Raw genomic sequence first — 26,980 nt, 5'->3', positions numbered from 1 at the left:
ATACAAGCGGTGTGCCACAAGGGTCTATTCTGGATCCTATTCTTTTTAAGATGTGAGTGACATAGGGGAAGGTTTGATAAGAAAGGTTTGCCTATTTGCCAATGACTCTAAACTGTGCAATAGGGTTGATATTCCTGGAGGCGTCTGTAATATGGCAAATGATTTAGCTTCACTAGATAAGTGGTCAAAGCAATGGAAACTGCAGTTTAATGTTTCCAAATGTAAAATAATGCACTTGGGGAAAAGGAATCCTCAATCCGAGTATTGTATTGGCAGTTCTGTGTTAGCAAAATCTTCAGAAGAGAAGGATTTAGGGGTAATGATTTCTGACAGTCTCAAAATGGGTGAACAGTGCGGTCAGGTGGTAGGGAAAGCGAGTAGAATGCTTGGCTGCATAGCTAGAGGTATAACAAGCAGGAAGAGGGAGATTGTGATCCCGTTGTATAGAGCGCTGGTGAGACGTTTGAAATACTGTGTTCAGTTCTGGAGACCTCACCTACAAAAAGACAGGCTACATAAAAGCATAAAATTTACCATGAAAGACTACATGAACTCAATCTGTATAGTCTGGAGGACAGAGGGGAAAGGAGGGACATGATCAAAACATTTAAATAGGTTAAAGGGTTAAATAAGGTTCAGAAGGGAAGTGTTTTCAATAGGAAAGTAAACACATGAACAAGGGGTCACAATCTGAGGTTAGTTGGGGGAAAGAGCAGAAGCAACGTGAGAAAATATTACTTTACTGAAAGAGTAGTAGATGCTTGGAACAAACTTCCAGCAAACATGGATGGTAAATCCACAGGAACTGAATTTAAACATGCCTGGGATAAACACATATCCATCCTAAGATAAAATATAGGAAATAGTATAAAGGCAGACGAAATGGACCATGAAGTCTTTTTCTGCTGTCAATCTTCTACTTTTCTATGTTTCTATTTCTCCCCAAAATGTTTTTTTGGTTCTGCGCATGCCCAGAAGCAAAAATATCGACAAAAATGGCCAAAATCTCACTTGCACGTGCACCCCCCACACGAGGGTGTGCCTGCTGACCATGTGCAGAAACCAAATATCATGCGCCCACTGGATGCCCATGCGCCTGCGACGGCCTCAGAGGGTCCACTGGTAGCATTGAAGAAAAACGGCCTTTCACTGATTTGCATGCGGAACAGTGGTATAAAACAGCAGTGAAATGTATTTACCTTCCCTAGGTGTTTGGAAAATGTGCGCTTTGCCTTTGGTGTGCGTGCTTCGCACTTATTATTATTATTTATTGGATTTGTATGCCGCCCCTCTCCGGAGACTCGGGGCGGCTAACAGCAATAATAAGACAGCGTATAACAATAATCCAATACTAAAACCAATTAAAACCCATTATAATAAAAAACCAAACATACATACAGACATACCATGCATAAAATTGTAAAGGCCTAGGGGGAAAGGATATCTTAATTCCCCCATGCCTGGGGGCAGAGGTAGGTTTCTAAGTAGCTTACGAAAGGCAAGGAGGGTGGGGGCAATTCTAATCTCTGGGGGGAGTTGGTTCCAGAGGGCCGGTGCCGCCACAGAGAAGGCTCTTCCCCTGGGTCCCGCAAAGCGCCATTGTTTAGTTGACGGGACCCGGAGAAGACCCACTCTGTGGAACCTAACTGGTTGCTGGGATTCGTGCAGCAGAAAGCGGTCCCTGAGATAATCTGGTCCGGTGCCATGAAGGGCTTTATAGGTCATAACCAACACTTTGAATTGTGACCGGAAACTGATCGGCAACCAATGCTTGCCACCATCGTGCACACTTTTTTACCCTCTGTGCATGCGCAGAAGGCTTTACGCATGCGCAGTTAAAAACTCTGCGCCAGAAGCAATATCTTGCGTAAGGACCTGCGTGTGAATGAGATTTTAGTGATTTTCGCCGATAGAAACCACTGGAAATGGGTGAAATCTCTCACACGGAAGCGTCCTCGCGCAATATTTCACTTCCGGCGCATGCCCATCTCCATTTCCGCTAACAGATCACCAATTCCACCCATACCATTACTGGTCTGAGACACCAGCAGGCGCCACTACCAGTACACCCAAACCAGTAGCATTTCATCCATAGTATAAAGTAAACAGTGAATGACAGGAGTTACAGTGATATTGATGATCAAATGCTCTTCTTGAAAGTTTATTATTTATTCCAGGGTTGCCTTGTGCTGATGGGATAAATACAGATTTTTGCAATGTCCTGCGGTATGCGGGCACCAATTGCATTTTGAAAAAGATCGATCCTTACTCTCTTGTCTATATTCTCCCCCGCAGAAACAGCGCTTTGAAAATAACATTTACATAATGTAAAATTTATTGTGGCTCCCATTCTTCATTACGCAAACCGCAAAATGTTTAATCGGATGCTAAGGAAACAGAGAATCAATAAATTCTTTCTCCTTGCATAAATTAACCTATCTATCTTCCAACTCGTTATCCCCTCTCCTTAATTAGAGGCCAGGGCACTTTGAGAAGAGAAAAGGCAGGAATTAATGCAAAAAGCTGCAGTCTACTTTTAAAGAGGGAACAAGAATAGGCAGGATTGTTTTGGAACGAAAAACATGAAAGAGTTTGAACTGGTGGTGAGCAAATTTTTAACAATAAAATAAATGTCAGCTGACAAAATGATGATTCTCAAATATATCACAGGCAGAAGAAATTAGGAAGGAAGGAATGAAGGAAGGAATAAGGGAAGAAGGGAAGGGGGGAGGAATGAATGAAGGAATAAGGGAAGAAGGGAAGGGGGGAGGAATGAATGAAGGAATAAGGGAAGATAGGGGGAAAGGAAGAAAGGAATAAGGGAGGGAAGGAGGGAGGGAGGAATAAGGGAAGGGAGGAAAGGTGGGGGAAGGGAGGAATGAGGAAGGGTAGGAATAAGAGGAAAGAGGAAGGAAGGAATAAGGGAAGGAAGGAAGGAAAAAGAAGGGGAAGGGAGGAAGGAACAAGGGAAGGGAGGGAAGGAAGGAGGGAGGAAGAGAGGGGAAGGAAGGAAGGAGGAATGAGTAAGAGAAGGAAGGAGGGAAGGAGGAAGGGAGAAAAAAGGAAGGAAGGAAAGAATAAGGGAAGGAAGGAAAAGGAAGAGAGGGAGGGAGAAAGGAAAGAAGGAAGGACCAGGTTTGGCCTGATTTAAAACTTGTGAACCTCAACTCCCAGAATTCCCTCGCCGGCATGGTTGCTGGGGGAATTCTGGGAGTTGAAGTCTACAAGTTTTTAAACCGTGACTAAGGTTTGGACCCGTCTCACTTTAAAACGCTCATGCGCAAAAAAAGCAGCCGGCTTTTCCCCCCGAAAAACCTAGCCCCGCCTCCCTCGCCTGCGCGCCAATCAAAGAGAAGGCAAAAAAAATACAATCCCTCAAGACAGCAGCCATCCTCTCGCCCCTCCCACTTTACCCCTCTCCAAACCTTCCCCCCCCGCCGGAGCTTCCAACTTTCCGTTCGGAAGAGCGGCGGCTGCGCGCGCAATCGGCCGCAGGCCGGCAGGCCAAAACGTTCGATGTGGCAAGGAAAGGGGAAGTACAGACGGAGTAAAGGAGGGGCGGGGCAAGGCAAGAGGTGGAGGGGTGAAAGGGGCGTGTCCAATATGTCCTACCGCTTTCTGCGGTGGGCGGGGCCGGAGAAAGAAGGCGTGGCCGAGCGGCCGGGAGGAGAGGGAAGGGCCGGGAGGAGAAAAAGCGGGGCGGGACAATGGAAGGAGGTGAGGCGTGGCCAAGATGTCTTTCTAGCGCTGCCTGCTGTGGGCGGGCCCGGAGAAAGAAGGTGTGGCTGAGCTGCCGGGAGGAGAGGGAAATACAGACGGAGAAAAGGCGGGGCGGGACAAAGCAGGGAGGGAGGCGTGGCCAAAATATCCTTTTATCGCTGCCTTCGGTGGGCGGGCCTGGAGAAAGAGGGCGTGGCCTAGCGGCCGGGACGGAGGTAGGGGGTGTTTTAACTCACGTCGTCTGAATTGGGGTTTGTTTTGAAGTCTGGGCTCCTTTCCTCGGGGTTCAGGTGAGAAACGGGGCGAGGGAGGGTGGATGGGGCTGAGGATGGCGGCGGAGGGGGGAGGACAAATGGCCTCTCCCGCCTTTTTTCCCCTCAGGGAAGAGGGTCCTCTGAGGGGAGGTGGGGGCTTCCTTCCTTTGGGACTCAGTCCCTCCCCCCCAACGCACATCCCTGCACTGGAGGTTGGGAAGCAAGTTTTGGTGAGAAGCAGCAGCAGCATCCTGAAGCAGAGGTCTCCTGAGTATGTGCAGAGTGCCTTCAACGACACCCGACACCGCCTCCCCTCAGGATCTGGGGTGGCCAGGTGGAGTTATTGGGGTGCATTGAGGCTTGTCTTTGCCGCCTGCACCGGGTGTGGGTGCTAAAAGGAACTTGGATATCTCTTTTCTTTTGTCTTTTAATTTTATGTTATCTTCTGTCTCTAGTTTGATATTATATTCTATATTTTATTTTCTATTATATTCTATGTTTTATTTTCTATTATATTCTTTATTTTATTTTATCTGTTATTTTATATGATCTTTTGTCTTATTTTATTTTCTATTATATTCTATATTTTATCTTTTATCTGTTATTTTATATGATCTTTTGTCTTTTATATTATCTTTTATCTTTTATTTTATTTTCTATTATATTCAAAATTTTATTTTCTATTTTATTCTATATTTTATCTTTTATTTGTTATTTTATGTTATTGTTTGTCTTTTATATTATCTTGTCTTTTGTATTATCTTTTGTCTTTTTTTTTATCTGTTATTTTATTTTCTATTCTATTTTTGTATTTTTTTTATATTCTGCTCAAAAAACACTCAAATAACCACATCCTAGATCTGAATGAATGAAATATTCTCATTGAATACTTTGTTCTGTACAAAATTGATTGTCAGTGTTGCTTCCTAAGTGGACAGTTTGATTTCACAGATGTTTGATTTACTTGGGAGTTATATTGTGTTGTTTAAGTGTTCCCTTTATTTTTTACTATATTATATATTATATTATATTATATATTATTAGACTATATCATATTATATTGTTATATTTAGGTTTTTTTATCTTTTATTTATTTATTTATTTATTCAATTTTTATGCCGCCCTTCTCCTTAGACTCAGGGCGGCTTACAACATGTTAGCAATAGCACTTTTTAATAGAGCCAGCATATTGCCCCCACAATCTGGGTCCTCATTTTACCCACCTCGGAAGGATGGAAGGCTGAGTCAACCTTGAGCCGGTGATGAGATTTGAACCGCTGACCTACAAAGTCAGCTTCAGTGGCCTGCAGTACAGCACTCTACCTGCTGCGCCACCCCGGCTCTTATATTGTATATTATATTTTATATTTTTCTTTTAATAATAATCATAATAATAATAATAATAACAAGAGTTGGAAGGGACCTTGGAGGTCTTCTAGTTCAACCCCCAGCTTTGGCAGGAGATCCTACACTATTTCAGACAAATGGTTATCCAACATCTTGTTAAAAACTTCCAGTGTGGGAGCATTCACAACTTCTGGAGGCAAACTGTTCCACAGATTAATTGTTCTAATTCTCAGGAAATTTCTCCTTAGTTCTAAATTATTTCTCTCCTTGTTTAATTTCCACCCGTTGCTTCTTTTTCTACCCTCAGTTGCTTTGGAGAATAGCTTGACTCCCCCTTTGTGGCAACCCCTGAGATATTGGAACACTGCTATCATGTCTCCCCTAGTCCTTTTATATTTTAACTTTATATTTTATATTTTGTTATATTTTATATTTTGTTATATTTTTATTCTATTTTACCTTTTATTTTGCTTTGTATTTCATTTTATTTTATATGTTATATTTTTATTTTAGATTTTATTTTAGATTTTGTTTCCTATTTTGTGCTTTCGTTTATATTTGATTTCTTCAGCTTTATTGGCCACCCATTTGACCACAGGATAACTCTTTGAGTAGCTTACAACCGTTAAAAAAATAAAACAAAAAATAAAGCTTTAGAAATAACATACTGTACTACAAAAAGTATAGAACCAAGAGGGTTGTGTACTACAAAGGAGGATTGGTCAAGAGGGAAGTCTCTCCAAACTGAGATAATCGCTTTATTATCTTGCATTCTCAGGTTGAATCATCTTGTCCATCCTGAAACTCCCCTTCCTCCAGGAAAGTTTGAACAGGATGCCATCCGATTTTCCAGCCTTTTGATAACAGTTATTACCAATATAAGCTGCTTCTGGTGAGTATTGAGTTAAAAAGAGTATGCTTACCCTATGTGGAATTATTTATTTATTTATTTATTTATTTATTGGATTTGTATGCCGCCCCTCTCCAGAGACTCGGGGCGGCTAACAGCGACAATAAAACAGTGTACAATAGTAATTTGGTATTGATGATTAAAAATCAATTAATATAAAAACCAAACATACATACATACATACCATGCATAGAATTGTAAAGGCCTAGGGGGAAAGAGGATCTCAATTCCCCCATGCCTGGCGGCAGAGGTGGGTTTTAAGTTGTTTACGAAAGGCAAGGAGGGTGGGGGCAGTTCTAATCTCTGGGGGGAGTTGGTTCCAGAGGGCCGGGGCCGCCACAGAGAAGGCTCTTCCCCTGGGTCCCGCCAGGCGACATTGCTTAGTTGACGGGACCCGGAGAAGATCCACTCTGTGGGACCTAACTGGTCGCTGGGATTCGTGCAGCAGAAGGCGGTCCCTGAGGTAATCTGGTCCGGTGCCATGAAGGGCTTTATAGGTTAATGGAATGAGAGAATAAAATGGAATAAAATAAATCCGTGTATACAGGATAAAAACTAAAACAGGAACAGACTGGGCCAGGCCTTCCCAGCTGGTATCTGTTTGGGCTTCAGGTTTTAATAACAACAATTTCCTGTGGTCTGGACCCACAATCACTAAACGCTGAACCCTATCGCTGCTCTCTAGAATAGAATACACTCCAAAATAAATAGGGGGGAAAGAGGAAATAAAGCATGGGGGAGGCAGTGATTGATTGATTGGATTCTCAGAAGGCTTGGGGCAAATTACAGCATATATCTTACAAATATGCCTTCATTAACTATGTTCTGACCCAGCCTTAACAGAAAGAAGAAATGAACTCCTGGTCACAAAAATCCCTTCTTTATGTACCTTTTGTGAATTAAATGTGTTCACCCACTGAAAAGTCCAGGCAAGAGTTCTGCAAGGAGTTAACTGAAGCAACAGACCTTATCAGTTCCTTGAGATAATTTCAAGGCTGAGCTCCCAGTCCAAAGGCTGCAAATTAAGTTTTATTGTAAAAGGTTGTTTTTTTTCTGACGGTGACTCAGAGAAATAAGCTACAAACTCTAGCTTCCTCTTGTGGCAGTCTGCAACAACTGCAGCCAATATATTGCCAACCCAACAGTTATGGACAGAGTCCTAACACAAACCACAGAAAAATACACACTGCCTAAGTCAAGGTTGGACAATGTGGATGGTTGAATGAATGGAGAATCTACAAGTATTATAAGCATTATAAATACAGGGAGTCCTCGCCTTGCAACCACAGTTCAACCTCAGATTTCTGTTGTTAAGTGAGGCATTGGTTAAGTGAGCTTTGGCTTGTTTTACGACCTTTGTTACCTCGGGTTGCTCAGTGGGTCACCAGAGTGGATAACTTAGTAAGTCGGTTGTGAAATGAATCTGGCTTCACACACACACACACACACACGATGTTGCTTGTCAGAAGGTTGCAAAAGAGGATTATATGACCGGATGCAGCAATGATCATGAATACATGAGCCAGTTGTGCCAAGCATCGTAATTTGGACCACAGGATCATGGAGATCATAGGTCTTAAGTCACTTTTTTCAGTGCTGTTGTAACTTTGAATGGTCACTAAATGAACTGTCATAAGTTGAGGATTACATGTACTGTAAGCCGCCCAGAGTCAGCTCATAGTAAGATGGGTGGCCAGTAGAGGAGAGGGGGGTGGAGGGAAAGAGGGAGGGAAAGAAAAAAGAAAAGGAAGGAAGAGAAGGAGGAAGGAAAGAAAGAAAGAAAAAGAGAAGGAAAGAAAGAAAGAGAAAAGAAAAAGAGGGAGGAAAGGAAGGAAAGAAGAAAGGGAAAAAAGAAATGAAAGAAGAAAGAAACAAAAAAGAAGAAAGGGAAGGAAAGGAAAGGAAATGGAAGGAAAGGAAGAAAGGAAGGAAGAACGGGAAGGAAAGAAAGAAAAAAGAGAAGGAAAGAAGAAAAGAAAAAAATGAAAGGAAGGAAAGACAGAAATAAAGAAAAAGTTTGCATTCAGAGCAGTTCTCATTTGTATAGCAATAGCAATAGCATTTAGACTTATATACGCTTCATAGCGCTTTTACAGCCCTCTTTAAGCGGCTTTACAGAATCAGCATATTGCCCCCAACAATCTGGGTCCTCGTTTTACCCACCTCGGAAAGGCGGAAGACTGAGTCAACCTTAAGACTGGTGAGATCTGAACTGCTGAACTACAGCTAGCTGAAGTAGCCTGCAGTGCTGCACTCTAATGACTATGCCCCCCGGGCAAGATTGAGTCTTGCCATTGCAATTTGGAGAAGCAATTTTAATTGCAGCACGAAAGTAATTAAAAATGAATGAGCCATAATCCTCATGCAGAATCGGGCCAAAAGCGGCTCAGTGGGGATCCTTTTCCTTGGCTGCTGCTGCTGCACCTTTATTTTGTTTTACTCGGTCAGGAACGATGGGCTCAGATTGTAGGAGCCTGATTGGCAGGGAAGAAATGTACCAGGGTGACATTTATACTTTTTAGATTTGAACTTTATTCAAGGCAAAGGGTTTAGTTAAGGATGCCCAGAGAGGATGATTGAATGTGGGAGTAACTCATCCTATACCCTCTGTTCAACATTAAATCCTGTGGAGTTCATTGGAGCTCGCGCCCACCTAAGTGAACGTTGCAGTCTAATTTATAATGCCTCTCTGATTTATAATGGAAACCTCAAATAAGGTAACTTGTAGTCCTTTCACATTCAGCGATCTCTTCTACTTTATGCTTGTGTAAGGTGGAATGGAAGCAGTTTTTGTGTTGTGTCCAGTATTCCACACCAATCCTGCATTTGTCCCAGTATTTAATATTAAGACTCATTGACAGTCAGTCAATCAGAATAGAGGCGGAAGAGACCTTGGAGGTCTTCTAGTCCAGCGTTTCCCAACCGGTGTTCCGCGGCACACTGGTGTGCCGCGAGACATGGCCAGGTGTGCCGCCAAGCTTCAGCTGGGCGGGGCGCTGCCGGTACTCCCCGCTCGCAGCTGTCTCCTGCTCGATGCCGCGGTTTTCGGCGCTCTCCTGCTGGGCCCCAAAGAAAGAAGGCAGGAAGAAGGAGAGCTCCATTCTTCGCACCTTTTTCCCGCCTTCTTTCTTTGGGGCCCAGCAGGAGAGCGCCGAAAACCGCGGCATCGAGCAGGAGGCGGGGGACAGCTGCGAGCGGGAGCCCCAGGACGGAAGTACCGGCAGCGCCCCGCCCAGCTGGAGCTCCTCTTTCGTCGACGGCAAGTGTCCGATGGGAGCGGGGGGGGGGTGGCCGCAGCGGCCGCAGGCAGTCGGGGGAGATGGCGGCGGCGAGAGGGATCGCTCTCTCTCTCTCTCTCAGCTGACTGCAAGTGGGAGCCCTGACGGTGGCGGTTGGACGTTCTGCTGGACGTCGTACATGCTGGCGCTGCGTGCCTGGCATATACGGTGTCCAGCACCACGTCCAGCTGCCGCCGTCAGGGCTCCCGCTTGCAGTCAGCTGAGAGAGAGAGAGAAAGAGAGACATATAAGAGGCAGAGAGAGAGAGAAAGAGAGACATAGCAAGAGAGGCAGAGAAAGAGAGACAGAGCAAGAAAGAGAGACAGCAAGAGAGGCAGAGAAAGAGAGATAGAGAGATAGAGAAAGAGAGAGAGAAAGAAAGAGAGACATAGCAAGAGAGGCAGAGAGAGAGAAAAAGAAAGAGAGACATAGCAAGAGAAAAAGAGAGACTTAGCAAGAGAGGCACAGAGAGAGAGAGAAAGAGAAAGAAAGAAAGAGAGACTTAGCAAGAGAGGCACAGAGAGAGAGAGAAAGAGAAAGAAAGAGAGACATAGCAAGAGAGACAGAGAGAGAAAGAGAGATATCAAGAGAGGCAAAGAGAAAGAAAGAGACATATAGCAAGACAGTGAAAGAGAGAGAGAGCAAGAGAGAGAGAAAAAAGCAAGAAAGAGATAGCAAGAGAGACAGAGAGAGAGAGCAAGGGAGAGAGAAAGACATAGAGGAAGGGAAGGAGGGAGAGAGAAAGAGAGCAAAAAAGAGAGGAAGAAAGAAAGAGGGATGGAGAGAGAGAATGAAGGGAAGGAAGGAAAAGAGAGAAAGAGGGAGAAATAGAGCGAAAGGGAGGAAGAGAGAGGGTTTTTTTGTCCAAACTTTTCTTTAGCCCCCCCCCCCCCTTTCAGTGTTCCCCAGGATTTTGAAAATACGAATAATGTGCCGCGGCTCAAAAAAGGTTGGGAAACACTGTTCTAGTCCAACCCCTTGCTCAAGTATTTCAGACAGGTGGCTGTCCAATCACTTCTGAAAAATCTCCAGTGATGAAGCACCCACAACTTCTGGTGGCAAGCTGTTCCACCGGTTAATTGTTCTCAGTGTTGAGACGTTTCTCGATTGCTAGGTTGCTTCTCTCCTTGATGAGTTTCCACCCTTTGTTTCTTGTCCTGCCTGACACCACCTTCTTTGTGACAGCCCCTCAAATATTAGAATTCTGCTACCTTACTCAAACTAAAGATTTTGGTTTTGTTCTGGTTCTATAGATTATTTTCAGGTTCATCCGTTTTTATCTGGAACTTAGTAAGAGTACAGTGTTCCCTCGCTTTTCGCGGGGGATGCGTTCCGAGACCGCCCGCAAAAGTTGAATTTCCGCGAAGTAGAGATGCGGAAGTAAATACACTATTTTTGGCTATGAACAGTATCACAAGCCTTCCCTTAACACTTTAAACCCCTAAATTGCAATCTTCCATTCCCTTAGCAACCATTTAGATTATTACTCACCATGTTTATTTATTAAAGTATATTAAAAAAAATATTTATTAAAGGCAGACAAAAGTTTGGCGATGATATATGACGTCATTGGGTGGGAAAAACCGTGGTATAGGGAAAAAACCCGCAAAGTATTTTTTAATTAATATTTTTGAAAAACCGTGGTATAGACTTTCCGTGAAGTTCGAACCTGCGAAAATCGAGGGAACGCTGTATAACTAAGATTCCATGAAGAATTCCAAATTCTGTGTTGCAATGCATGACACTAAACTAAACATTTAAAGATGTGTAATCACTTTATGTCTTTCCATATTTCTCCTAGCTAGCGGGTCATAAATCTGAAGATGAAATAAATTTTATGGCCTCTGGTTATATCCTAATTCATAGTTTTATCCTAATTTGTTTAAACAATATGGAATAATATACGACATAGTTGGCTTGATTTATGGTAAACGGAACATGCAGTTGCTCGATTTAAATATGTTTAATTACATCTAACTTGTACTTGTGGGGTTGGGATTTTATTTTATTTTTTTCGAATTTGTAGTCAAGTAAATATGGTTTTGATCATGAAGTCTGAAATAAATTACCTTAAATGAACTGAGAAAATTGTGTATGGCAGCTCTGTGCAGGCCAAGCCTTGATCCCCAAAACCTGCTATTGCATGAAATGATGCAATCTTTGTAAAACATGATGAGTAGTCCAAAATATATCTTCGCTCACAAAATGAAAACACATGGAAGATATTAAGGTTTGAAATTTTCCTCAGTACTTTTAAGAGTGTTTATGAAGAACCTATTTGTTACGGAAAATGTTTGGGTAGAAAGTTGTTTAGACTAAAATACAAATTTTAATTGCTGTTTGAATGTTACTTTTTAATGGGCATTGCTGATCTGAAAATTCAGACTTGTGGGAGATCTATTGTACTCTATTGTACTGTACAGTAAGCCCTCACCTATCGCTGGTGTTACGTTCCAGACCCGGCCGCGATAGGTGAAATCCGCGATGGGGAATTTATCGACTGATAGTACTTATTTAAGTATTTATATTGTAATTGTTTGGTAAGTTTTGATTGTTTTAAGTGTTTATAAACCCTTCCCACACAGTATTTATTTTAGATACAGTATTTAAATACAGTACAGTATTTACAATTTTAGATATATTTTTTTAAAAAACCTGCTGATCGAGTTCCGCGGGCTGTTTAAATCTGCCAATCGACTTCCTCAGAAACCCACGAACCAGCGAAGATCCGCAAATGATTTTTCTCATTAATATTTCTTGAAAACCCGCGATGAAGTGAAGCCGCAGTAGGTGAAGCGCGATATAGCGAGGGACTACTGTACTCTATTTTACACTCTATTATAGTCTAGTCCAGTCCATTCTATTCCCCCCCTTCTCCTATTCTATTCTGTTCCATTCCTCCTCTTCTTCTTCTCCTCCTCTATTCTACAGGGTGCATAGATATACAGTACAGATTTGTACAAACACTTAAAATTCTTCAAAGTACTGTCCTTGGGCCTCTACACATTTTTTCCAGCGACTCTGCCATGACTGGTACGCGCCCTGGAACGCGTCTTCAGGGACCTCTCGCAAGGCCTTCATCACAGCTGATTGGATCTCTTACATGGATGAAAAACGGGTTTCTTTCAGGGCTGGGAACAAAAAGAAGTCTGCTGGGGCGACGTCAAGACTATGGGGGGGGGGGCAGCATTGGCACCTGGTGTTTGGCCAGGAACTTGCAGAGTCATAGCATGTTGTGGCAAGGCGCGTTTTCTATTCCATTCCATTCTATTCCCCCTTTCTTCTCCTATTCGATTCTGTTCTGTTCTATTCCTCTTCCTCCTCCTCCTCCTTGTTTTCATCCATTCTATTCCATTCCATTCCTCCTCTTTTTCTTTTTCTTCTACCTCCTCCTCATTCTATTCTATTCCTCCTTCATCATTCTGTTCCTACTCTATTCATTCTTCATCCTTCTATTCTATCTTCATCATTCTATTCTATTCTCTGTTCCAGTGTTTTTCAACCAGTGTGCTGCGGCACACTAGTGTGTTGCGAGACATGGTCAGGTGTGCTGCGAAGAAGGAAGCTCAGGTTCTGGTCTCGCAACTTTTTGCTGAGGGCGCGAAGAGCAAAAAGTTGCGAGGCCGGAAGCTGAGCTTCCTTCTTTGTGCCTTCCCTGGCGGCGATGGTAGGTGAGCTTTGGGGCCCGGCGGGAGGGCGCCGCAGCGGGAGCAGGAGGGCGCCGGCAGCAGCGGCACCAGGCAGTACCTTTGGGGCGGTGGCTGCGAGCATTCAGCAACAGAATTCACTGTGCCAGCAACAGCTTTATCAGGCAGTAGCCACGGGGCGGCAGCAGGGCGGACATCTGCGAGCGGGAGCTCCATGGCGGAGGCACCAATGGTGGCAGATGGACGTATAGCTGGACGCCATACATGCTGGCGCAGCCCCACGCCCATGCTCAGCGCAGCACCAACATGTACGGTGTCCAGCAACACGTCCAGCTGCCGCCGTCAGTGCCTCCTCCCTGGAACTCCCGCTCGCAACCAACTGCCCTGCCGCCGCCCTGCCATAGCTACTGCCCAATGCTGCTGTTGCCGGTGTGGTGTACAAGAGAGAGAAAGAGAGAGATAGCAAGAGAGAGAGAGAAAGAGATAATGAGACATAGGGGGAGAGAAAGAGAGAGGGGGAGAGAGAGAAAGAGAGAAAGAAAGCGAGAGAAAGAAAGCGAAGAGAGAGAAAAGGAGAGGAAGGGAGAGAGAGAAATGAGAAAAAAGGGGAGAAGAAAAGAGAAATGAGAAAATGATTGAGGCAGAGAATGAGAGGAAAGAGAGAGAAACAAGAGAGAGGGAAGTGACTCTTGATTTAAAACACATGATAAAAAGCACCCAAAGAATAAGAGAGGAAAAAACCTCCAGCCTTCACCTGTTTTTGGAAAGAATAAGAGAGAAAAAAAACCCCAGCCCTCACCTGTTTTTGGAAATGGTTCAAGAGTGTGTGTACCCACACACACACACACACACACAAGGTGGGGGTGGGGGAGAAGACAGGGATGGAAAAAGAGAGGAGAGTGTCTTAGAGTGTCATTTTGGTTGGTAGTGTGCCCCAGGATTTTGTAAATGTGAAAAATAGAAACATAGAAGACTGACGGCAGAAAAAGACCTCATGGTCCATCTAGTCTGCCCTTATACTATTTTCTGTATTTTATCTTAGGATGGATATATGTTTATCCCAGGCATGTTTAAATTCAGTTACTGTGGATTTATCTACCACGTCTGCTGGAAGTTTGTTCCAAGGATCTACTACTCTTTCAGTAAAATAATATTTTCTCATGTTGCTTTTGATCTTTCCCCCAACTAACTTCAGATTGTGTCCCCTTGTTCTTGTGTTCACTTTCCTATTAAAAACACTTCCCTCCTGGACCTTTTTTAACCCTTTAATATATTTAAATGTTTCGATCATGTCCCCCCTTTTCCTTCTGTCCTCCAGACTATACAGATTGAGTTCATGAAGTCTTTCCTGATATGTTTTATGCTTAAGACCTTCCACCATTCTTGTAGCCCGTCTTTGGACCCGTTAAATTTTGTCAATATCTTTTTGTAGGTGAGGTCTCCGTGGCTCAAAAATGGTTAAAAATCACTGCTGTATTCTTTTCTATTTGTAGCTTGAGTTAAAATATGCTTAACTTTCATTTAGTTTATGGTTTATATTTTACTTAGCATATTTTATTTAGCTTAAATATAAACTTAATTTATATTTTATTAATTGTTTGTTTGCAAGCAAGGATGCTTGCTAGCAAAACAGCAGATTCGAATTTGACGTGAAGCTTACATCTCAATTCTACCTGTTTTTTTGGCAAAGTGGATTTGCTCTAGAAAGATTTTTCATTTAAAGTAGCAGTGATATAGTTTGGTTATTTGCTGGGTTGGACCTAAAACATTTGGGCACTGCAAAGCTTTGGGCACTACACGCGAAATCAAAGGTAGTTCAGTGCCTCACTCCAGTCTTCTCCAAAAGCCTCTCAGCCTATTTCTTCAGAGCTTGGGCCACCATTAGAAGATGGACAGGGCTCTACTTTTTTGAAGAAAAACTTCAGGAGAAAGCTAAGGGAGAATACCACAAGCCCACCAGAGAGGTTAGTAAAAAGGTTTGTCGGCAAGGAGTCAGCCAACAAATGACAAATGATAGCTCCCTGCCTCCATAGCCCACCCCTTCGGCATGTATAATTCAATTAAATTAAATTAAAACTAAGGCTCCTGAAAGCTCATGTTAAGAGGATGAAGCCACTGGCAACAACATAACACGATGCTTGCCTTTGTGTCGCTTTAAATCTTGATAAAAGTAGCAAGGCATTTTTCTCATTTCATCATTTTCTTTCAATTACGCTTTCCTTCTGTTAAGATAAGATTATCTAGGTCCTCAACAGTCTGGATTCAGGCCCGGCTACAGCACGGAAACTGCTTTGGTCGCGTTGATGGATGATCTCTGGCGGACCCAGGACAGGGGCTTGTCCTCTGTCCTGGTGCTTCTTGACCTCTCAGCGGCTTTCGATACCATCGACCATGGTATCCTTCTGCACCGACTAGAGGGGTTGGGAGTGGGAGGCACTGTTCTTCAGTGGTTCTCCTCATACCTCTCTGGTCGGTCGCAGTCGGTGTTAGTAGGGGATCAGAGGTCGACCTCTAGGTCTCTCCCTTGTGGGGTGCCTCAGGGGTCGGTCCTCTCCCCCCTGCTATTTAATATCTACATGAAACCGCTAGGTGAGATCATCCAAGGGCATGGGGTAGGTATCATCAATACGCCGATGATACCCAGTTATACATCTCCACCCCATGTCCAGCCAACGAAGCAGTGGAAGTGATGGGCCGGTGCCTGGAGGATGTTAGGGCCTGGATGAGTGTCAACAAGCTCAAACTCAACCCAGACAAGACGGAGTGGCTGTGGATCTTACCTCCCAAGGACAACTCCATCTGTCCGTCCATTACCCTGGGGGGAGAATCACTGGCCCCCTCAGAGAAGGTTCGCAACTTGGGCGTCCTCCTCGATCCACAGCTCACATTAGAGAAACATCTTTCAGCTGTGGCGAGGGGGACGTTTGCCCAGGTTCGCCTGGTGCACCAGTTGCGACCCTACTTGGACCGGGAGTCACTGCTCACGGTCACTCATGCCCTCATCACCTCGAGCCTTGACTACTGTAACGCTCTCTACATGGGGCTACCTTTGAAAAATGTTCGGAAACTTCAGATCGTGCAGAATGCAGCTGCGAGAGCAATCATGGGCTTTCCCAAATATGCCCATGTTACACCAACACTCCGCAATCTGCATTGGTTGCCGATCAGTTTCCGGTCACAATTCAAAGTGTTGGTTATGACCTATAAAGCCCTTCATGGCACCGGACCAGATTACCTCAGGGACCGCCTTCTGCTGCACGAATCCCAGCGACCAGTTAGGTCCCACAGAGTGGATCTTCTCCGGGTCCCGTCAACTAAGCAATGTCGCCTGGCGGGACCCAGGGGAAGAGCCTTCTCTGTGGCGGCCCCGGCCCTCTGGAACCAACTCCCCCCAGAGATTAGAACTGCCCCCACCCTCCTTGCCTTTCGTAAACAACTTAAAACCCACCTCTGCCGCCAGGCATGGGGGAATTGAGATCCTCTTTCCCCCTAGGCCTTTACAATTCTATGCATGGTATGTATGTATGTATGTTTGGTTTTTATATTAATTGATTTTTAATCATCAATACCAAATTACTATTGTACACTGTTTTATTGTCGCTGTTAGCCGCCCCGAGTCTCTGGAAAGGGGCGGCATACAAATCCAATAAACAAACAAACAAACAAATAAATAAATAAATAAATAAGAGGGTTTCATAACTTTGATGCCACTTATCTAGATGCAATCTTATTAGCAAGGGAAGGAGGAAAAGAAAATTAAAAAATGAAAAAGGAAGGAAGGAGAAAGAAAGAGAAAGAAAGAAAGAAAGCTGTATACAGGCAGACCCTGTGTTTCTCTCCTGTTTGGTTGCACCAATCTTTATGCTGAGTGCTGGTTATAGAAGGAATGGAAAAAAGGAAAGAGGAAGGAAGGAAAATGAAGGAAGGTGGGAGAAAGGGAAGGATAAAGAAAGAAAAAGGTAGGAAAAGATAAGAAAAAAAATCTCAAGGTTGGTTGAACAAATCTTTATGCGGACTGCTGGTTAAGGAAGGAAGGAGAGGAAGAGAGAAAGGAAAGGAAGGAATGAAAAAGGGAAAGGAGAAAAGAAAGAAAGAAAGATGTATACAGGCAGACCATGTATTTCCTCCTGTTTGGATGCACCAGTCTTTACACGCTGAGTGCTGGTAATGGAAGGAAGGAAAAAAGGGAAGAAAGAAACGAGAGAGAGAGGGAGGGTGAAATGGAAGAATAGGGAAAGAAAGAAAAAGGAAGGCAAGGATAAAGAAGAAAATCTCAAGATTGGTTGCTGGTTAAGGAAGGAAGGAGAAAGGGGGAGAGGAAGGGAGAAATAAAAGAAAGAAAAAGAAAGGAAGAAAAAGGAAAAGAAGGAAGAAAGAAAAAGAAAGCTTTATATAGGCAGACCATGTGTTTCTCTTATCCTGTTTGGTTGCACCAATCTTTGCGCTGAGTGCTGGTTAAGGAAGGAAAGAGAGGAGAAGAGGAAGGGAGAAATGAAAGAGAAAAAGAAAAGAAGGAAGAAAAGGGGGAAGGAGGGGAAAAGAAGCAAGAAAGATAGAAAAAGAAAGGAGAGAGAGAGAAAGAAAGAAAGCTTTATATAGGCAGACTGTGCGTTTCTATTATTCTGTTTGATTGCCCCAATCTTTACCCTAAGTGCTGGTTATAGAAGGAAGGAAGGAAAAGGAGGGAGGGAGAAAGGGGAGTATAAGGAAAAAAAGAAAATCTCAAGGTTGGTTGCACAAATCTTTATGCCAACTGCTGGTTAAGGAAGGAAAGAGAGAGGAGGAGAGGAAGGGAGAAATGAAAGAAAAAGAAAGGAAGGAAGAAAAGGGGGAGGGGGAAGAAAAGGAAAAGAAGGAAGAAAGAAAAAGAGAAAAAGCAAGAAAGCTGTGTAGCAGGCAGGGCATGTGTTTCTCTTCATCTGGTTGGCTGCACCAGTCCTTTTGTGCGCCGCTACTTGTGCCCGTTGCCTAGACGATCGCTTGCTCTCGCCGAGGATGTCTGGCTCGCGTAGAGAATTTGACGTGAAGCAGCTTTTAAAGCTCAGATGGAGGTGGTTTGGTCAGCAGCAGCATCTCCCTCCTCACCCTAACGTGGGTCGCGAAGGAGACTTCTGGGACAGAAGATACCCTGCAGCTGCTGGTGGCAGAAAGTTTCTAAATGCGAGCAGCCTGCCGCCGTCTTTGGCATCCCTCGGTTCTCGGAGATCCAAGCCACAGGGTTTGCCCGATTCCTGTTCTCGGCCAATGGCATCCATATCAGAAGTGCCCACCTTGGAGTTCACCAGGGAGAAGATCCAGAATCCACATCTGCTTGAGGTTCCGGATGCTGAGGATGGAGCCCTCGAAGAAGAAGAAGAAGAAAAAGTACCAGACCTCCCTGCATGCAGGTCTTTGCTTTCTCATTGTTCAGAATGAGCCGTTGCCGCGTAGTGGTTTCTTATTTTAAAAAAAATATATATTCCATCATTGAAAAGCTGCCAAAATTCTGGGCAGCCAAAATTCTGGGTTGCTCACCAGCCTTTTAAAAATGAAAATTATTTAAAAATGTAAATGAATTACAAATGTCGATTTAATAAATAAACCCTGAGTAAATATAGATGAGTAATGGCTAATCTGTATTCAAAATGTCTTGAAAAGAGGACTTAAGATGAATGGGTAGGATTTTAGAAGGAAAGGGATAAAATTAGCAGCCAGATATTTTCCCTGGAAGTCTATTTTGTTGTTTAATTGTAATCTGGATCGGTGTATAGGATGGTGGTTCCTTTATGTGTCCTTGCTGGGTTTTAGAATAGGAGTGTAATACAGGATTTATTTTAGACTGCTGAAACAGGTTAGCTGAATCCAGATTAGACATCGCATTGTAGAGAAAATATAGCTGGAGTTCTCTTTGTCACTTAATTTTTAAAAAAATAATGTACCTATATGGCTATGGTATGCACATTTACCTGAGAGTAAGCCTCATTCGGCTAAGTAGCTTTCTTTCTCTACAGACAACTGCATTTGGAAGTCTATTATCCTAGTGTGTATTATTCTAGTACTAGACTTTATTTTAATTCTGCTTTTGTGGGGAAAAAATGTACATTTCTGTTTTTATTTTTGTTCATTGTATATGATGCAGACCTATCAGGGCTGGTAACATTTGATATTTTCCCTTTAAAACTTAGCTAACAAATGGACAGCACTTACGGTCATTAGGATGCAGTTTGAGCAATGAACGGATTAATTATTTATGGCTCAGCACATGAACTAAAATGTATTACACCTCCTTTGTTCTTTTTAGTCGTGCAAACATTAATGTCGTGCCACGGACTTATGGTTTAAAAAGAGGGCAAAGCAGGGGTGAAATACTCCGGATTTGCTTGTGCCCCATAGCCGTTGGAGAGCCAGTCGCGAAGAAGCGCAAGGCTCCGCCCACCTGCCCGGATGCTGCCATTTGGGTTCTTTTACCTTCTGCGCTTGCGCAATGTGTTCTATGCATGTTCAGAGGGTAAAAGAACCCAAATTGCAGCATCTGGGCAGGTGGATGGAGCCTAGTGCTCCCTTCCCGACCGGCTCTTCGGACTGACAGGCACAAGTGAACCGCCCTGAGTCCTCAAGGAGTGGGGGGCATATAAATTCAATTTAAATTAAAAAAACCCATTAAATTAAAATAAAACCGGGAGCATTTTACCACTGAGGCAAAGCCATTACCGTAACATGTCGAACCTCTGCGCTGTAAACATTGTCAAAAATTACGAATGTACAGAAATTAACATTTCCGTTGAGCAGCAAGTTATTTTCTTTTTGAATGTCGGTAAATTACAGGTAGTCCTCGACTTCAGACTACAATTGAGCCCAACATTTCTGTTGTTAAGGGAGACGATTGTTAAGTGCTGTTCGCCCCACTTTATGACCTTCCTTGCCACGGTGGTTAAGTGAATCCCAGCAGTTGATAAGTTAGGTCAGTGATGGCGAATCCTTTTTTCCTCAGGTGCCAAAAGATTGTGAGTGTGCGCTATTGCGCATGCACAAGTGCCCATACCCATAATTCAATGCCTTGGGAAGACAAAAACAGCTTCCTCTGCCCTCTAGAGGCCAGAAATGGCCTGTTTTCCAATTTGTGGTGGGCCCAGTAGGCTCGTGTTTCGCCCTCCCCAGGCTCCAAACGCTTCCCAGAAGCTGGGGAAGGATAAAAAGGCCTTCCCCCACCCGCCAGAGGCTCTCTGGAAGCCAAAAGCGCCCCCCCAGAGCCTCTGTGCAAGCCAAAAATCAGCTGGCCGGCACACATATGCATGTTGGAGCTGATCTAGGGCAAAACATTTAAATATGTTAAAGGGTTAAATAAGGTTCAGGAGGGAAGTATTTTTAATAGGAAAGTGAACACAAGAACAAGGGGACACAATCTGAAGTTAGTTGGGGGAAAGATCAAAAGCAACGTGAGAAAATATTATTTGACTGAAAGAGTAGTAGATCCTTGGAACAAACTTCCAGCAGATGTGGTTGGTAAATCCACAGTAACTGAATTTAAACATGCCTGGGATAAACATATATCCATTGTAAGATAAAATACAGGAAATAGTATAAGGGCAGTCTAGATGGACCATGAGGTCTTTTTCTGCCGTCAGTCTTCTATGTTTCTATGTAACAGCTCGCATGCCAGCAGATATGGCTTCACATGCCACTTGTGGCACCCGTGCCATAGGTTCGCCATCACTGAGTTAGGTTGTAAAATGAATCTGACTCCTCCATTGATTTTGCTTGTGAAAAGTTTGCAAAAGGCGATCAGTCACATGACCCTGGAACACAGCAATGGTTATAAGTATAAATTAGTATGCCATGCATCTGAACTTTGATCACATGATCATGCCGTAAGTGTGGGAAATGGTCATAAATCATTTTTTCATATTTTTTTTCAGTGCCTTTGCTTCTTCAAAGAGTCATTAAGTGAATTGTTGCAGGCCCAGAACTACCTGGCCTAATTCTTCTGATCATATCAGCATTTAATGCTGATGGCAGGCATAAACAGATTGTGCTGCATTTACTAGATTTTAGTGCACTGTTAAATGTATTTGTTTAGGGTTACTACAGAGAGATAGTCTATTTCTATACAAATACAGTAATACCATGATATCAAAATAAATGTTTTTAAAGAAAAATCTTATTTCCTCTGGGGTGCCCAATTAGTTACGCTCAATTGTCGTAAATCAAGAAACTACCTGTATTACATGGTATTCATAGGTATAATAGTTATAGTTATAGTTTATTAGATTTGTATGCCGCCCCTCTCCGAAGACTCGGGGTGGCTCACAGCAAAACCAGTAATACAATATACAGTGATCCCCCGCTCGTTGCGAGGGTTCCGTTCCAGGACCCCCCGCAACGAGCGGGTTTTCGCGAAGTAGCGCTGCGGAAGTAAAAACACCATCTGCGCATGTGCAGATGGTGTTTTTACTCCCACAGCGCTAGCGAGGAACCGAAGATTGGGGGCGGCGCGGCTGTTTGCCGCCGGCATGGGGGGCTTCCTAGCAGCCCCCCAAACCCGGGTTGGGGGTCCGGGGGGTGCTGGCAAGCCCCCCATGCCGGCGGCGACATTTTAAAATAGCCGCGCCGCCCCCAATCTTCGGCTCCTCCGCGCTGGCTCTCGGCGCTTTCGAGCTGAGTCCGGGAGCGAATTCTCTTCCGGACTCAGCTCAAAAGCGCCGATAGCCAGCGCTAGCGAACGGCTTGTCCACGCTGGCTCTCCGCGCTTTCGAGCTGAGTCCTGGAGCGAATTCGCTTCAGGACTCAGCTCGAAAGCGGCGAGAATGAACCGCGTGGGCGGGCGAAGGGCGGGCGGCAGCGAGGAGTTTGCGTGGGCGGTGGGGAAACTCCTCGCTGACGCCAGCAAGAGGGGGAAGACCCAGGGAAGCCAGTTGCCATCTACGCATGCGTGCCCATAGAAAAAACGGGCACGCATGCGTAGATGGTATTTTGACTTCCGGGTTGAAAAATAGCGAAGTACCCTGTTCGCAATGGTTGGGGACGCAATAAACGGGGGATCACTGTATTACAAATCTAATTTATATAGCGCCGTGGTGGTGTAGTGATTAGAATGTAGTATTGCAGGCGAAGTGGGTAAAACAAGGACCCAGATTGTTGGGGGCAAGAGGCTGACTCATTAAACTGTTTAGAGAGAGTTGTTAAAAGCACTGTGAAGCGGTATATAAGTCTAAGTGCAATTGCTATAATGTGAAGTATGGCCAGTACTTGCATTTTTTCATTTAGACCCATGTATGAAATAGTGAATAGCACTAGCCCTTATATACTGCTTCATAGTGCTTTTACAGCCCTCTCTAAGCGGTTTACAGAGACAGCCTCTGGTCCTCATTTTATTGACCGCAGAAGGATGGAAGGCTGAGTCAACCTTCAGCCGGTAAGAATCGAACTCCTAGCTGTGGACAGAGTTTGTCTGCAATTATTATTATTATTATTATTATTATTATTATTATTATTATTATTATTATTATTAATTAAATTTGTATGCCGCCCCTCTCCGTAGACTCGCATTCTAGCCCCTGCGCCATTGGGGCACATCCTAGTTAATTACATATTAGGTTAAAATTAAATTACTTTTAATAGTAGTTTAGTTTTAGATTATAACAGGTTTGGTTTGATTTTTCTTTTACTATACATGTCAAGTTTTTTTCATTTGTGGTGGTAAATTTATTAAAGATTATAATTACAATAAAAAACAAATATGTATTTTAAAAAATAGAAGGGGGGGGGAGTTGGGATTCTTCATAATTATTTCCAAAACCTTATTACAATTTTTACTGGAGATTAAATTTAGCCCACTTGTACACTCTAAAATCAAAGTTTTTGTTATTCTTTGGCTGTTTATTCCATTTTTAAAATAACTTCTTATAAGTTGTACTTAAGTTGTACTTAACAAATAATTCCCTTAACACGGTCAAACTATTCACAAAGTCTGGACTACTGTTAATCTCCTCATCATTTCCACCACCCATCTTCTCCCACAAATGACTGTATGTATGACTATAACTTTGTTGCTTGTATCCTTATGGTTTATATTGACTGGTTCCTAATATGATTTGATTACTGATTTGCACCTGGCCTATCATTAAGTGTTGTACCTTATGATTCTTGATGAGCGTATCTTTTCTTTTATGTACACTGAAAGCACCAAGACAAATTCCTTGTGTAAACCAACCACACTTGGCCGATAAAAAAATTCTATTCTATTCTAAAACAGCTCTATCAGGACCACTGTCACCAACGCTCACAGGGCAAGCTAGTATACTTATAAAATGAGAGCAAGCCTCCCCCCTATGAGCACTGATGACGTTACCTACCTGGGTAATTAAATGTATGCAAGAAAACAACTAAGCTCAGAGAGAACCAAGGACCCCGCAGAGTGTTTAGGTACCGTATTTTCTGGAGTATAAGATCCACCTTTCCGCCCCTAAAAGAGGGTATAAATGTCAGTGCATATTATTATTATTATTATTATTATTATTATTATTATTATTATTATTAATTAGACTTGTATGCCGCCCTTCTCCGAAGATTAGAAGCAGCCATTTTGGGCTCCCTAAGCCATGCCTCTTCACCATTTGGTTTGCTTTTTGCAAAAATGGGGTGCGCTGAGGGGTTGGGAGCAGTGTTCCCTCTAATTTTTTTGGGGGGTGGGCGGAAAAGTATAGTGTCTGAGCGGCAGTCCCCTCGGGACTGAGCGGCACAGAAATAAATAAATAAATAAACAAACAAACAAACAAAAAACCCACCCTGTTTTGCCTCAGAGAATTTCAAAATAAAATACTGTACTGTGTGTCTTTAACAGAGAGCTCATAATAGGGCAACTCTATCAATATCAAAATCCCACTGAAATAGTTGAGCTAGTTTCAAACTAGATTTTGATTTTCTTTCTCTCTTCCTTACTCCCATTCTTTTTCTTTCTCTTTTCCTTCCTCTCTTTTTTCTATCTGTTTCTCTCTCTCTTCCTCTCTCTCTCCTTCCCTTTCACTCTTTTCCTCTCGGCTTCTGGGCAGGTTTGGAAAACTCTGAGTTGATGATGATTTTTAAGTGACCGATTGCTCACTGCTCAGCTTAGAGGGAACTATGGTTGGGAGGCCTGCAGAGTGTTCCTACGGGCTGGGGAAGACAAAAACACCCGTGTTTTTATGGGAAAATGAGTGAAAAATGGGGCGTTTTTTTGCCTTCCCCTAGCTCCCAGGAGCATTCTGCAGGCTTCCCAAACTCTGTGTTTTTGCAAAAAAATGAGTGAAAAACGGGCCCATTTTGCAAAAATATGGGGTGTGCAGAGGGTTTGGGAGACCTGCAGAGTTCTCCTAGGGGTTGGGGAGGACAAAACCCTTTTTCTTACTTACCTCTTTGAAATCTTGGTGTGTCTTATACAACGGTGTGTCTTATAGTCCGAAAAATATTTTACTTGCGTGTACAGTAATCCAAACTGCAATCTTCTCAAATATTATTGATGTTGGATAACCATTTGTCTGAAGTGGTGTAGGGTTTCCTGCCTAACCACCTCCAACGCCCCTTTCAACTCTGCTATTCTGTTCTATTCTATTCTGTTCTGTTCATTGTTTATTCTACTCATGTATCAGTTCAAGAGATACTCATGTAATAAACAAGATGGTTTTAAATGCATATTGAAAAATGTCTTCCTCAACTTTAACAAAATCTTCCTCTAATGCGGAAGTGTCAAACTCAAGCCCAGGGTCCAGATGTGGCCCACAGGGTGTTTAGATCTGGCTTGCAGAGCCACTCTGGAAACAGCAAAAGACTGGCCTGTTGTGCCTCTGCCAGTGAAAATAGAGCTCAGAAGGGCCACACACTGCTCTCCAGTGCTCTGTTTTCGCTGTCCGAGGGTTGCAGGAGACCTTTGCAGCCGAAAATGGAGTTTGGGAGCCCGTTTTCTCTGGCAGGCCATTCATGCCACCACAGGGGCATCCGATATGAGTGATGTTGAGCTGGCCACACCCACTTCACCCCCCCCCCAAGGTCAAAACACAGCCTTGATGTGGCCCTCAATGAAACCGAGCTTGACACCCCTGCTCTAATGAATTCCAATCAGTAAAGTACTTCCTTAGGCGGATGCACAGAAGCCTTAATTTTACAGATTTCCCGGCTGGATCATTGCTAATAACTGAAACATTTTCTTCTTTCCCCCTGGCTGATGTGAGACCATAAAACGAGAAACTGCTGTGGCCTTTTCCCCCCTAACCGACGATACATCTTCTTTATAGCCCTGGCTAATTTTGAAACCTAATTATGATCCTATAAACGCAAGCACTGTTAATTGCAACTTTGCTGAACGATAAACCGCTTTTCCCGGGCACCAGTGGTCCATTTCAAGGGTTCTCCGGTTGGTTTGAGAAAGAGGTTTGTAGCCTAGAGAAATGTTTTTCAGCCTTTGGAGATTTAGATGCAGTCAAGCCATCAGCGAGTTTCTAAATGTATTTTGGTACAAAAAAACCCCCAGCAGCTTCATTTTCTAACATAATTTCCACAGCCGCTTCAGACACCGTTCCTGTTCTTTTTAGTTCTTCCCATCCACGCGCAGCACATTGATGAGCGGGAATGCAAAAATACATGTCATAAAGGCCTTGATTTTTTTTTTAATTGTTTGGGATTTTTTTGAAAACAAAAATGACAAACAACATAAAAAGCAATATACAACAAAAAAAAATCAGATTTAAAGACATATTTACAGTTACATTCGGTTTCTCCATTTAAAAAAAAAAATTATAATTATCTTATTCCTTTCTTTCCATCAATCCAGTTATAAAATTTACCCCACACGATATAGTATTCTTTATCCTGTTTATTCTGTAACTCTAATGTAAGTTTCTAGTATTTTCCTAATTACCATTGTTATTATTATTGTTGTGAGCCACCCCGAGTCTTCGGAGAGGGGTGGCATACAAATCTAATAAATTATTATTATTATTATTATTATTATTATTATTATTATTATTATTATTATTATTATTATTACCAGATCCTCGGATGGTACGTTTTCTCTTTTCCAATTTTGGGCGAAAACCAGTCAAGCCACAGTTAATATTTATATTATTAAATAACAATTAGCCTTTTCATGTTGTCCTCTAATTATTCCTAATAAATAGGTCTCAGGTATTAATTCTAGTTCATACTGTAATATCTCTTTTAACAAGTTTTGAATCATACTCCAGAATTTTCTTGTTTCTGGGCATATCTACCACAGAAAGTACCACACATTGACTTACAATGTAAATCTTAAAAGCTTTTCCCGTCAGTTCAGCCAACTAACAAAATAGAGTCTTTTGACAAAGTGTCGGCAGCTTTTTGAGAGCTCACATTTTGTCAAAGCGGGTAGTAGGAAGTGCACTTTCTTTTTTGTCTTAAAAAATGCACCGTAAATACCTTTTCTCATCCATTTGTATATGCCTTGTATTTCCAGAACTTCCCATAGCGGAGAGCCTCACCTGCCGGGTCACCCAATGGAGCCTTGCACATCTGATGAATTTTTTCAAGCACTCAACCATGCAGAGCAAACCTTTAAAAAAATGGAAAATTACTTGAGGCACAAGCAGCTGTGCGACGTGGTATTAGTGGCAGGCGATCGACGGATTCCGGCACACAGGTACGTTTGCATTCAATCCCTTAAGCCATCGCTCCTATGGAAACATTTGAATGTATGAATAATTCATTCGAAGCATGTTCATTTAGCGATTCCAAGGATGGCTTTTTGGTGAGTTGCTTGTTTGTTGTTGGTCGCTGTCAACAGAAAAGCCGAAAGGCTTATTGATTTTTCTGAAACCGTAACAAAATCGTTAATGTTAA

At 43.1% G+C, this 26,980-nt stretch overlaps 1 protein-coding gene across 4 annotated transcripts in view; it reads left to right on the top strand.

Annotated features, from left to right (window-relative positions):
- Positions 1 to 3,899: 3,899 nt before the first annotated feature.
- The window catches only part of KLHL5 (kelch like family member 5), a 55,948-nt gene continuing 32,867 nt past the window's right edge, over positions 3,900 to 26,980 (top strand). The window contains exons 1-3 of one of the 4 annotated variants that reach the window (XM_070757115.1): positions 3,900 to 4,010; positions 6,100 to 6,213; positions 26,598 to 26,780. In XM_070757115.1, coding sequence (XP_070613216.1) covers positions 26,638 to 26,780 — 143 coding nt within the window. In that variant the 5' untranslated portion in view covers positions 3,900 to 4,010; positions 6,100 to 6,213; positions 26,598 to 26,637. Of the gene's footprint in view, positions 4,011 to 4,229; positions 4,309 to 6,099; positions 6,214 to 8,707; positions 8,949 to 18,136; positions 18,544 to 26,597; positions 26,781 to 26,980 lie in introns of those variants that run through there. The other 3 variants (XM_070757117.1, XM_070757118.1, XM_070757119.1) reach the window with 3 other exon arrangements.

This window comes from Erythrolamprus reginae, chromosome 7, assembly GCF_031021105.1.
Source record: "Erythrolamprus reginae isolate rEryReg1 chromosome 7, rEryReg1.hap1, whole genome shotgun sequence".
Classification (NCBI taxonomy): domain Eukaryota; kingdom Metazoa; phylum Chordata; class Lepidosauria; order Squamata; family Dipsadidae; genus Erythrolamprus; species Erythrolamprus reginae.
This window is presented reverse-complemented; position numbering and strand designations above follow the sequence as displayed.